The sequence below is a fragment of the Brachypodium distachyon genome, chromosome 2, assembly GCF_000005505.3.
Source record: "Brachypodium distachyon strain Bd21 chromosome 2, Brachypodium_distachyon_v3.0, whole genome shotgun sequence".
In the NCBI taxonomy this organism is placed as follows: domain Eukaryota; kingdom Viridiplantae; phylum Streptophyta; class Magnoliopsida; order Poales; family Poaceae; genus Brachypodium; species Brachypodium distachyon.
The window spans coordinates 54,714,731-54,727,547 of NC_016132.3; the positions used below are offsets into that span (position 1 = coordinate 54,714,731).

General features: G+C 49.2%; 2 protein-coding genes across 2 annotated transcripts; one reads left to right on the forward strand and one right to left on the reverse strand.

The window, feature by feature from the left end:
* Positions 1-6,700: 6,700 nt before the first annotated feature.
* LOC100839987 (dnaJ protein homolog 1) lies at positions 6,701-9,125 on the forward strand. The gene is made up of 3 exons (XM_003564703.4): positions 6,701-7,059; positions 7,151-7,503; positions 8,455-9,125. The coding sequence occupies exons 1-3, from the start codon at positions 6,883-6,885 to the stop codon at positions 8,903-8,905; spliced, it is 981 nt and encodes a 326-aa protein (XP_003564751.1). The 5' UTR covers positions 6,701-6,882; the 3' UTR covers positions 8,906-9,125.
* A 647-nt stretch (positions 9,126-9,772) lies between these two features.
* LOC100845991 lies at positions 9,773-11,820 on the reverse strand. Its single transcript, XM_003567277.4, has 2 exons — positions 10,785-11,820; positions 9,773-10,673 (listed from the first exon to the last, which is right to left on the reverse strand). The coding sequence occupies exons 1-2, from the start codon at positions 11,325-11,327 to the stop codon at positions 10,029-10,031; spliced, it is 1,188 nt and encodes a 395-aa protein (XP_003567325.1). The 5' UTR covers positions 11,328-11,820; the 3' UTR covers positions 9,773-10,028.
* Between the last annotated feature and the right edge of the window lie 997 nt (positions 11,821-12,817).

Consider the following 12,817-nt stretch of genomic DNA (forward strand, 5'->3'; position numbering starts at 1 on the left):
AGCTGTGATTTGGATCCCAGGAGAGTGCGCGCCAAACTGTCATCGCGTTGATCTTATCCTACTAATCAGCCTTGATAAATGACGTAACATAGAATCTAATCATGCTCCCTCTTTAGCCCCCGACATGAAATTGCATAGTCAAGTGGAACTATTCTAAGCAGCCTTTACAGCTTCCAACAGGAGAGCAAAACAAGATCAAGAACATAGAAGGGGGCGTATCTTAATTTTCTATCGGCAAAAGCAAAAGGCCAAAGGGAGATGTAAAATACACATAGATGGGCATAAAAAAACATAGTTTGGAAAATGGAGACACCTTTTCCCTTGATTGAGAAGGTACTGCTGTTTTCAAGAAAACTAGCGGTGACCCGCACACAAGAATTGGCAACCTTTCTGTGTGTATTTTCAAAATATTTGTACCGAAGATAAAGTGTGTAGAGGATGATTTCATGAATGTGTATTTCTTGGTATGATTTAGTAAAGATAAGAGTAAATTCACCTTTTTACCCTCTAAGAAACTTTGTGACATAAATTACCCAATTTAAGAAACACTCTTCTTTTTTACTCCATTAGAAAGTTTTGACACAGTTTTGCCCAATTTTAGGTTTTTGGCCATTCTGACAGGACAGACCCACAAGCCAGGCTTAACGAGGACCATCACGTCGAAAGCGTTTTCAACGATAAGCGTCCGACAATCGGACAGATGATCAATCAGGGAATCATGATCCTAGGCCTCTCACGCATCTGACTAAACCTGTTGTTCATATATGATAGTCACTCCCTTTCAGTTTACAAGGCCCATTTCCAAAATTTTGAAGTTCCAATATACAAGGTCATTATTTTCTCCCACCAACTGTCATCTCAAACCAGCCAATGCATGTTCTTCTAAGTTTTTTACTCCAATGTATGAAGAAGGGTGGCGTTAATACGTGAGAATCAATGTTTGGTCCAACATTTTATTATGTCCTACTTGGTTACATTGATTTTGCATGGAGATGACTCTTGTAGTATTCATGGAGATGACTCTTGTAGTATTCAATTTGTAAATAGGACTAAAAAGTTCATATTGTAGCAATGCAGCTAATTTATCATTTATAAGTGATGTCAGAAGAGAATCGTCACTGAACTGATGTGGATTTCCATGTTACAAACTATTGTCTTATATATTGCGCAAATTCAGGTATTCAAGTACTCCCTTCAACGCATATTACTTGTCTCAAATTTGTCCAAATATGGATGTATCTATGTTGAAAAAGCGTCTAGATACATGTCATATTTCGACAAGCGTCTAGAGTGCTAAAATTCAGCTTACAAACGGCCTGGACATTTATGCTCGATATTAGTTGAGTACACATAATTAAATTAATGCTGCTAGTACGGTCTATGTCATCATGTGAGTACGTAGAAATGACCCTACATTTCTTGCAATAAATATTCAGCTGAATAAATAAAACTGGTATATCGTTTTCATATACTGGTAGAGTAAGGGTAAACCAAAACTATAAATAAAACTGTAGCAACTAGGAGTAGTAGACTACACCATTCATTGCAATAATGTTTTCCTGCTATTAATAAAACCTTTGGAGCAGTACCATTTTCAAAACTACTTGTCATGTAGGATCAGTACTAAAATAATGCAACAGTACTGCACTAACTATTGGATTAAAGGTGTTATATATCATCATTTTTTTTTGCAAGCAAAAAACATCCAAAATGTTTTGAGTGAATCATATGGTCATATATTTTGTGTGCACATGTTTTTTTGCCGGTATTTTTGTGTACTGATGTTGTATCACTGAGAAGGGCAATGTCATACCATACCATTGCACACTTTTGTTCAATTTGTCATAATGAATTTAGTTGTTGCACCGGAGCACTTAACTTAAATTAAAAACAGGAAAAGTTGCTGGGCCATCCCGCGATTCTAAGGACATGTTTGTCCAACCTGCGTTTTGCCTATTTCATCGTTTGCTTAATCAAAACAGAAAAGTTATACGGAGTAGTACTTTCGAACTACGAGTAGTTTGTACATCGCATTTCGGCAGTCGTAAAATAAGCTAACGCCATCGTCCGATTCCATTTCATCCTGCGGGAAGAAAAAAAACGGAAAGAAATGATTTGCATAACCATCTAGCTACTGACTATCCACTCACCACTGACAAAGCCCAGCGATTGGGATCTTTCTTCCCACTGCGGTCTACACAGTTTCACCTCCACTGTCCATTCTGCAACTAACCTTTGTTGAACTGTCAAAATCAAGTGTTCAAATCTCCGATTCGCGCCTAGAATAGGGCCAAACAAGTCCACGTCTCGCATGGTTCACTCAGACACAATGCCTTTATGGCATAATGGATACTTCTGTTTCTATTGCTGCTTCTGTCAAATGCCTTTCAGCAGCAGGTACGTACGTACGTAGGAGTGGCTAATTGGATCTGTGTAAGGCTAGTTTGGTATGGACATTTTGCTCCTCCGGGGAGGTAAATTAAAGCCAGTGAGTGACGTGTTAGCTGATAGTTCCCCTTCTTGGGTTTGGATCAAGAAGGAAAATTTCCAATCAATATTAATTGCATCCTATAGTAGGGCATTGCTAATCGGAGATGGTTCATGGTTTCGATTTGACAGCGGGTGTCGGCGAAAAGTGACCTCCCAACAGCAGGCAGTGGTCTCATTGTTTCTTGGCCCCTTTTTCACGCGAGATTGATCGTGATCCGCTCCCCCTATGAGCACCCCCCGAGTCAACCTCAAACCTAAGATCTCTCTTCGTTCCGCATGCAGTGTACAGGATTTCGTCGTAGGAGCGTAGATCTCGACCGATCGGGTGAGTGAAAGGAACGCCACTCGGAGCTGGCTCCACTAGTGTTGACCTTGACCACGTCCCCCTCTTTTCCGCATGGCTTCGAAGTTACGGATTCCAGCCGTGCTAGATTCTTAAATTACCACCACATGTCCAATTACTGATATTTTTTGGACATGTACGTTTCATATTGCTTCGACGTACAGGTTCAGACATTGATGGGGTAACTTTCAGGTTGCCGCTGGGTATCCATTACCCATTACCTTGTCCATATCCATACGGTTGGGTCGGGTATGGCTAAAAAGAAAATTTCCCAAACGAAACGGGGAGGGTATGGGTATTATCCGTTAATAAGGCCGGGAACAGCAGACCTAGAAACCATCGTTCCCTTCAATCTCGTCTTCTCCAGATCGGCTGCAGCCTCTTCTTCTCTCCTCCTCATCCTCCTGACCGCCTCCCGCCTCCGCCTGCTGTCGCTGCCCATCCTCCTCCCCAGCACCCCGGACCACCATCCACGAGGGAGCTCGAGGCGGCCTTCACCACTACCCGCCGTGTCGCCTCTCCCTCCTCACCGGCGTGGACCGCATCGGTCCGGCTTGCTGCCGCCGCTTGGATCACAGCTTTATTTTGAGGATTTTCTTTTTCTTCGACTTGCATCGGAGATTTGGATTAAATGTTCTTTGATGTATGGCTAATGGTAAATTTTGGAGAGGATAGATATGGGGATTTCATTGTTTAGGTATGGGGAGGACAAATCTCGTGGGTTAACCCAAGCCCTCTCCGCGGCATGCTGAGTAGTAACTTTGATCTGAAAACATTCACACCCACCGTCGTACGCGGGCCAAGACCTGACACCCGCGTGTTCAGCATGGTTGTGCTCCTCAGATCGACCTGTGATCTTAACGATACACCAGCCGGCCGGCCCCTGCCACATGAAGCGTGGCTCGCCCACCGGCCACCGCCCCCACGTACGGAATCCAAACAAAATCGACCCCAAACCCGTCGGGCGCGTACACGCCTACGTGTACGTACGTACATACATACGCGTGCTAAAGCTCCCGTTGTCCCGGACCGTAGCTACACACCACGGCGCCACAGCGCCCCAACCACCCGCGGCGCACCGTGAAATCCACAGCGATGGACTGGACTGGCCGTGCTGGAATGTACTGCACCGTACTCCTCCTACCATCCTATCTCCCTCTCTGCACATGCATATGGGTGCGATCAGCTAGTACTAGTTGCTAGCAGCAGCAGCAGGCAAGTTACTGCACGGGCGATCCTGTCGAAGATCACGATATGATATCACGGGCCGCGCGCTTGCGAATCGGCTTTCCAGTTTCCACCACCAATCGAGAGACGATCGAAACGAGGCTCGAATGCTCTGCTCCATCCATAGAGCCCTCGAAGGACCGTACAAGGTGACAAATGAAATCCCCACTCGGGTTTTATTAATACGGCGTCGCACGTGCCCGCGGATCGCCGGATCGAGCCGCGCTTTCATTTTCTTTTTTCACCTCGCGGCTCGATGAGGAGGACGATATCATGTCCACGTTGTTCATAATTTCTCCATTTTAACCTTTTAAGCTTCTTGCTTCCCAACTCCCTCTGGCTGGCTCCCGTCGCCACCATGGACGCACGCATGCCTCCAAAGCTAGCTGCACCTACACGTACGTACCCCGTTTTGGACTTACGCTGCATGTTTTTTCTTTTCCCAGTTTATAATCCTGGGAACAAACAAAGCGGGGCCGGTAGCAGAGTTGCAACGTGGCGTGGCATCCGTGACGGGACGTCCCCGGCGGCGACGAAAGCGTTCCCGACTTCCTACCGTCCGATATATATCTCCCGCTTCGCACATGCACACCACGGCCGTGCCGCGCCCGATCGACGGAAGAATCCAAGGAACACTTGGCCAATTTGACTAATTGTAAGATCGTCCCATCCGAGTAAAATATGCCGATATATCCAGATTCCAGAAGCACAGACACTAAAAAACGGAGTCGCAAGGTGACCAAGGAAAAAGACGATGGCTCAGCGGCCAGCCGATACAGGCTGACAAAACAGTGCTTTGATCTGAATGGACGGGTCGAGTGGCGACACACAGCTGCTCCGCTCCGCCCCCCCCTTCGATCAAAAAAAAAAAAAAAGGGGAGACTTGCACGGAGTAGCAGTAATGCTGCCGGTACGGACAATAATGGCTGATTGCTTGCCTTGCCGTACTTATTATTCGCCAATCATTCACCTGCCGCAACAGGTTAAAGAAACATCCATGATCACGCTCCCTCTCTCTCAGGCTGGTAATGGTACCGGAACCTAAACACGGTTCTCCTCGGCTATACTACTACCACTCTTGCACATGCGGCTGGCGTTTCTCTCTTTCCAGCCAGAGTCACGCGCTTTTAACAGTTCTCATGGAAGATGCAACAACACGGCACGGCCAGCTCTTCATTTGTAAGAGCAGTCCAGCGGTTCTCCTAAAACCTTCCAATACCAAATTTAGGAAGAAAAGGTCCAAAAACGACGTCTAGCAGTTCCCCTAAATCCTTCCCGATATTTCGGGATCCTCTATCCAGAGCTCCTTCTCCCCTATAGATCGGGGAGCCCGATCCCTCCCCCTATCCACGCGAGGAGCAACCGATGCCTCCCTCCCGCCACCACGCGCCCGCCCTCTTTCTCCTTTCTCCGTTTCTTGCTTCGATTTGGGGTGGCAGATGCGGGTGGCGGCAGCGGCTAGAAGTGGGCAACGGCGGCCAGCACACGGGCGGCGATGACCAGATGGGAGCGATTCTGCCTCGCGGGCGGCGGGCTGGCTTGCCGGGGTTTGGGGAGAAGGAGCAGGGGCGGCTGACGGATCGGTGGGGAAGAAAGGAGGAAAAAGAGACAGCTCGTGGGGAAGAAATAGAGGGAGAGGGGGGAAATCCAGCGCAAAAAAAAGAAAAAGAAAATGGTTGTTACACAAAATTCTTAAAATATAGATTATGTGAGATCTTTTAGGGGAACTGCTGGAGTTGGGCAATTTTTAGGAGAAAATATTTTTAGGGGAGTCCCCCATTTTGAGATATAGGGGAGATACTTTAGGAAAACTGCTGGACCTGTCCTAAATTCACCGTCCTTATAAGAAGGAAATGGTCGGAGGGAGCAGTATAATACTTTACCGCAGATATCCACTATCATACACTACAGTTGTACCTACCAAAGAATTTCCAGACGGATGGAGACATTTTCATGCGATTGCCAATATCTAGCGATCTAGCGCGAGATTTTCTCTAGTCCCATCCACAAGTCTTTGAATCTTCACATCAAGTTTATTTATGTCTTGCTCTTTTTTTAGATGTTTATTTTTTTTACAATGCAAGGATACAGTGCACATAGCTAAATTTTATTCAGACAACACTAAAAACATTGATGTTGGAATTGACTTACTTGCAAAGAGAAAACCGTCATTAGCCGGAAAACCCGCCACCGTTTTTAGACTATAACCTTTTCGATGTATAAATGTTAGCAGCTACTTCCTCTGATTCTAAATTCTTGACTCAAATTTAACCAAAATTGGATGTATCTATTCTTAAAAAATGTCTAGATATATGTAATATTTCGACAACAATTTAGGATCGAAGGGAGTAGTTTTTTTAAAGAATTACCAAAACCGTTTTCTTAAGATAAAAGCGGTCTCTGCATGGATATTGTACCGTCTGCAAAAATTCATTAATACGCCACCCTACAGCCTTGACTCCCTAGTCTCCATGTCCATTGACAATTCAACCACACTACCACTGTCACTGACCCACTGGTAGCTCCATTCCACGGTTCACCATACCAAACAAATCTATCTCTATCACCCAAAAAAAAAACTCCCTCTTTCTCTCTCGTCGCCCAAACCGGTTCAAATAAATGGCCCTACATAAAAGCCACTCATCTCTCACACACACTCAACTCACTCGCTCTCTCTATTCCTTCCTCCTCCTTTCCCTCTCTGCCGCTAACCACCTTCCTCTGCGTCAAACCCACCACTCCCCTCATTTCTCTCTCTTCCTCACCCTTTTCTCGCTTTCCCCTCCTCCTCTCTCGCCCTCCCATCGGGAGTTTCTCCTCCAATGGTGAACCCACCGGAGCTGTACCACAGGATCCTCAACGTCCCCAGGGAGACCTCGCCGCAGGAAATCCGCGCCGCCTACAAGTGCCTCGCCAAGAAATGGCACCCCGACAAGCACCCGCCGTCCTCCAAGCCCGAGGCCGAGGCGCGCTTCAAGGCCATCACCGAGGCCTACGAGGTAATTCGAGCCCCCATAATCTTTGCCATCCTGGCGTTCCTCTGAATCGCAATGTGGCCTGACGTTGTTCTTTCTTGCGCGCGCCGCGCAGGCGCTCCTGGACCAGCAGGAGAACAGGGCGGTGTTCGGGGCGTGCAACGACGGGCGGGCGTTCGAGAAGCCCTCCTGGACGGTCGGCGGCGGAGGCGGCGCCGGCGCGCGCATGGCGAGGACGCGCAGCGACGAGTTCTGCATGAGGAGCGCGCCCGCCACGCCGGCCAGGGAGTTCACCAAGGTGTACAGCTCCGGCAACACGGGCGGGAGGCGCGCCTTCGCCGAGTTCTCCAGCTCCATCATGCGCAAGGCGCCGCCGCTGGAGCGCGTCCTGGAGTGCACCCTGGAGGAGCTCTGCCATGGATGCAAGAAGCAGGTCAAGTTCACCCGCGACGTCGTCACCAAGAACGGGTATTGTTCTTTTTCTCTCTTTCCCCATGAACGCGGTTACCGGTTACACCTAATCCATGAACAAGGCTGATTGATCGGAACTTTCTCACCTGAATTCTGACCAACAAACGCTTGTCATGGTTTCTTTAATGGAAATCGATGGGAGGGCCCCTTGTTTCAAAAACAAAACAAAAACGCTCGTCATCTGTTTATTTTAGAGATTTCCTATATTTTATTGAACACGATAGTAGTAACGGAAAGTAATTCGTGCGGAATAGCTAGGCTCGATGTGATTTATAAACATGAGATTTCTGTGATGGATGCTCTGAAATTTCAGGATAGGCAAGAATTCAGAACCTGTTCTGATGGTGACATCCGTTCCACTTTGTGCTCGCCACCCAATTCCCGGCACTGCTTGCAAATGCTCGATCAAATAGTAAACCAGCACGATCGCTTCCCTCTTTCCAGGCTATGTCGCACACCTTTTTTACAGTGGGGTGTCTGCTTTATAGCCTGCATTTGTCAGGGGAATACCTAGCTTACTTTGGAACATAACCTTGAAACCTTTAGGCAATTGCTCTTTGATGATGCATGACCTTTTACCTTGAGGGTATCTATCCTATCCTTGCAAGATTATCCTACCTAACTTGAGACATGATAATAGTACTCTTAAAAGGGGTTTAGTGTCAGGGGCCTATCTTAAGCAGACAATTCTAAGGCTTCAAGTTGCTTTCTTTGCCACATATGTGTAGTACATGTTTGTTGAGGGCTTTGAGTACCCTACTTTTGGATCTATAATCTAGCAAATAAGTGGTCCTTTTGATCAATAAGCAGTATTCATAATTCTGTTTACATGTGAGGGTGGGGGCCTAGGAGGGATCAGAGACAGTGACTCCTGAGCTCCCTTCATCTTTGGACTCCCTTGGAGTATTGTTGGACCGATCCCCTTCACTGGATTAATGCCTTGGACAGGTCAATAGTTAAGAAGGAGGTGAGCCAGATGATCATGGTGAAACCAGGGTGGAGGAAAGGGCACAAGGTCACTTTTGAAGGCATGGGGGACGAGAGACCAGGATGCCTACCTGCCGATGCTGTCTTCACCGTGTCCGAGAAGAAACACCCGGTGTTCAAGAGGTCAGGCAACGACCTGGTGCTGAAAGCCGAGGTGCCACTAGTGAGTGCGCTCACTGGTTGGTCATTCTCATTCAGGCTTCTGAGCGGCAAGAAGATCAACTGCTCATTTCAGGATGAGATCATCTGCCCAGGACGCGAAAAGGTCATCAGAGGGGAAGGAATGCCGATTATCGAACAGAGAGGCGCACGGGGAGACCTAAGGGTGAAGCTTGAGATCGTCTTCCCGGAAAAGCTTACTGACGAGCAGCTCACTGGCCTTGCTGAAATCCTGAAGGACTGCTATGCCTGAACTTGCAATGTTAGGGCCCAGCTGTATCAAGTTCTCTTGGCCTTGTTGTTAATACTCAGGGCGTGAGTATATAAAGAGATGCATCCTTGTACATACAGGTTCTACATATAGTTATATTATCATATATGAAATGTGAGCCAAGCATTTTGTGGATACGTACATGCTTGGCCCATGAGCTGTATGTACATGTCTTTTTTTGCGGGATTTTGCCTTCTCTTTTGGTCCTTTGTTGCCTTTTGATTACTCCAGTTCATTTATTTCGTTACTATCTGAAAGTGTAGTTTAGTACCATACCAAATGGCACTCCCAAGTCACACCGGCTAACTGCTCTCCAGTGTTTTTTTTTTGTCCTTTACAGAAAGCAACCGGGAACTATGCTTTGCCTAATTAGTGGTTATTTCGTCAGTTACCATGTAGTACTATGTGCTGGTGACAGCTTTGACTAATCCCTTCCTTGGCTGAGAAACCTACGGCATTGTTTTGTGATTTTCCCCAGCTTTCTTGTCACTAACTGACACGCTGCCGCTGCTTCTGAAATCTCAAGGGATTCAAGATAATCAATGGAAAGTTGAGAAATCCCATGCGATCCGGAAAAATCGACAAAAATTGGACCACGGCAATGAATCCCTGGTACTCGAGTGAAGCTAGAAAAATGAATGCAACGATCTAGCTGAGGGGAGGGAGGAGCTGGATGTCTGGAATTAATGGTTGGTGCACTTCAGTCTCCCCAGCAGATGTTGGGCCCCTGATGTCCCTCGAGAAGAAAGAGCAACTAAAATCCTCCAAACCCAACCATGTTGCAAGTTGTGGTTCGATGCCAATTGGCATCTGGTAGCCCAGCAACTTGCACACTGCCTGCCAGTGACAGTAGGTGCTGCACTAATACCATGGGACAACTAGGCATCAAAGACTCGACCAGTCAACGAGATGTGCTGCTTATGCCTAGCCTAACCAAACCTTCTTGTTTCCTTTCGCACATCCTACTGTAGCAAATTCGACAAGAAGCCGGCAAATGCAGCCCTTCTGTATGTTCATCAGTTACAGTTACCTGACAAGAATTTGTATACATCCTAAGTATGAAAACATTGGAGCGCCCGAATTTGTCGACGTACGGTGACGGAAACTAAAACCCCATGACCGCCGACGACATGTTGAGCAGTGGTCCGAGCATGTCAGGCGTGAACTTCCTCGCAAAGAGGAAGCACATCGACGTCGGCCGAGAATTGTACAGGCAGGGCCTCCCAGTCCTCCTCCTGATTCTCTGGATCAGCTCCACCGTGACATCGCCGGCGCCGTACTTGGCCGGGTGAGGTCCCCCCTTGGACCAGTCGACGAATGTGATGGTGCGGTTCGAGTTCCGGTGCCCGTGGAGCATGTTCACCATCGTCGGGATGTAGTGCTCGTCGGGGTAGCACGACGGCCGGCAGTGCTTCCGGAAGAGCGGGTAGTACTTGGCGTCGGCCAGGACGGCCGTGGCCACGTCACGGCTGAGCTCGAACCACTGGGACCCTTTTCTCCACTGGCGCAGCGTGATGTCCGGCGCCATGCGTCGGTTGTACCGGCCCCGGCACTGCTTGCTCGGCACGTAGTACACCTCGACGAAGCTGTGCCGGGAGCCGACGAGGTAGTCGTGCACCACCGGGAAGGGCTGCACGGGGATGCAGCTCTCGGAGAGCAGCACGAAGCGCTCGTTGGAGAAGTCCAGCAGCGCGTTCGCCAGCAGTCGCTTCTCCGCGTCCATCAGCGACACCGAGCCCCACGAGGTCGCCTGCAGAGAGAGATCATACGGATCGATCAAACAGAAAGGATCAAGATCAGGATAAGGATCAGATGCGGGGATCGCGATCGAGTTAGTTAGCGATCGGCATTGACTACTAACCTGGCTTGGGATCTCGCGGCGGTACAAGGGCGAGTCGCTGGACACGTTGATGGCGACCCCGGGCGGCGCGTGGACGTAGACGGAGAAGCGGCCCTCGTGGCCGCGGAAGAAGCGCTCCCAGAGCGGGGCCAGCGGGAGGACGCCGCGGCCGGCGAGGAACATGAAGGCCACCTTGGGGACGCGCTTGAACGGGTACGCGCCCGGGGCCGGCACCATGGTGGCGCGCCAGAAGAGCTCCGCGTCCGTCATGCCGTGCATCAACCGCGTCGGGGCCGCGAACTCCGCGAAGCCGGGAACGGCATCGGCATCGGCGTCGGGGTACACGGTGGCGGCGGTGCTCGGGAACACGACCCTGCTGCTGTGGCACTGGGCGCAGCGGGAAGGCCCGGTGGCCGTGAAGAGGCCGGCGACCACGCCCACGGCGAAGATCACGAGGAGCATGACGGCCTTGGTGAGGCAGCTGGAGGAGGGAGACGGAGACGACGAAGACTCCTTCCTCGCGAACATTGCCTTGAGGAAGACGTCGTCGACCGCGCCCTTCATGCTAGCTTCTTGTCACGATGGAAACCAACAAAACGCAAGCGTACGAGGAGCTACGCGGCAAAAGGAATTAGCCGCGCAAACACGATCGAACTCCTCGGCATGGACGAGGCGGAGGAGAACGAGATCGGCCGATTTAAACGGCCAACTGAGAAACCGAATCGCTTGTGAGCATTGGCTAGCACATGATGCGATGCCTGGACGAACTCCACACTCCAATCAATCTATACTCGTGATTCCCAGGAGCTTTCACGTAGGAGCAAGCCAGGGACAGAGGAGGAGAAGAGAAAGGTATTATACGCAGATGGTTGATCGATGTTTCCGATGATGACGCGTTTCGAAGTAGTAGTAGTAAAATCAGGAAATCAGCGGAGGAACAGCCGAAGAGAGAAGGGGATCGAGACGGATCAGGCAAAGCCGCAAAGGGAATATGATTGCGCGTTTGAAGTACATACACGTTGTACGGTACCATGCAATCTGTTGCATTCGGAAAAGGTGATTTATGGTTGGCACGATCGTGGAGACACATGGAGCTTCTCGCCTTGGTATTGTCAGCCCTAGGTTTGTTCAATATGCTGTCCAGCTCGACCGGATGGCAGTTAATATCGAGGGTGCTACGAGTAAATTTCGAGGATATGCGTAGGTTGTACGCGCACGGATCCCATCCGGATTACGCAAGCTTGGAATTATCTGCACCATAAGTCGGACCAAGGCCCAGGGCCCGTTAAGGTCAGGCTTGAAGCCCAAACAACCAAAAATTGTATTTCAAGCACATTGTAGTATCGTATTGTGTACTTATTTGATTCTGGTGCAGTGCAAAACAAACACTTTACATTCCCTGCAATTATTTTTACGCAAACGACATGGCGTGACCTGTATGAAATAATACGTCTACAAGCGGCGTGACCCTAGCTCGCTTGGTTTGGGAAGTGGGTGTGCAATCCCAACGCCTGAGTTCAAATCCTCACGAATGCGAATTTAGATTTCTATTATACTTTAGGGTCTCCCTTGCAGTTTTCTAACAGGAAGTAATAGTCTGTAAGAGTCAACTAAGAGCATTTTCAGCAGTCACCCCTAACACAAGGTCCCTACTCGTCGTTTAGGGACTTCTTCCTAAATTTTACAGTCCCTATTTTTACTCAGCTTCAACGGTAGCTTCTAAATTTCAGTCACTTACACTGACTAGTGGACCCATATATCAGTGGGTCACCTCTTTTTAAAAAAAATTCTTCATCTTCTTCCTTCGGTCTCCTTTTCTCCCCCGACCCCGATCCAGTCTTGACGCCGCCTACGCACTTGCTGCTACGCCGCCGCCACCTGAGAAGATAAAGCCGCCTACACACTTGCTGCTCCACCGCCGGCGGGAGGAGGTGAGGGGGAAGGGCAGGACGAGTGCCTGCGCCGCCCACCTCTGGATCCGGTGGACGCCGGGCGCGGCCATGGGTGGCAGGGGCGACGCAGTGGCGTCGGCGGCGCGCGCTCACGATATCCAG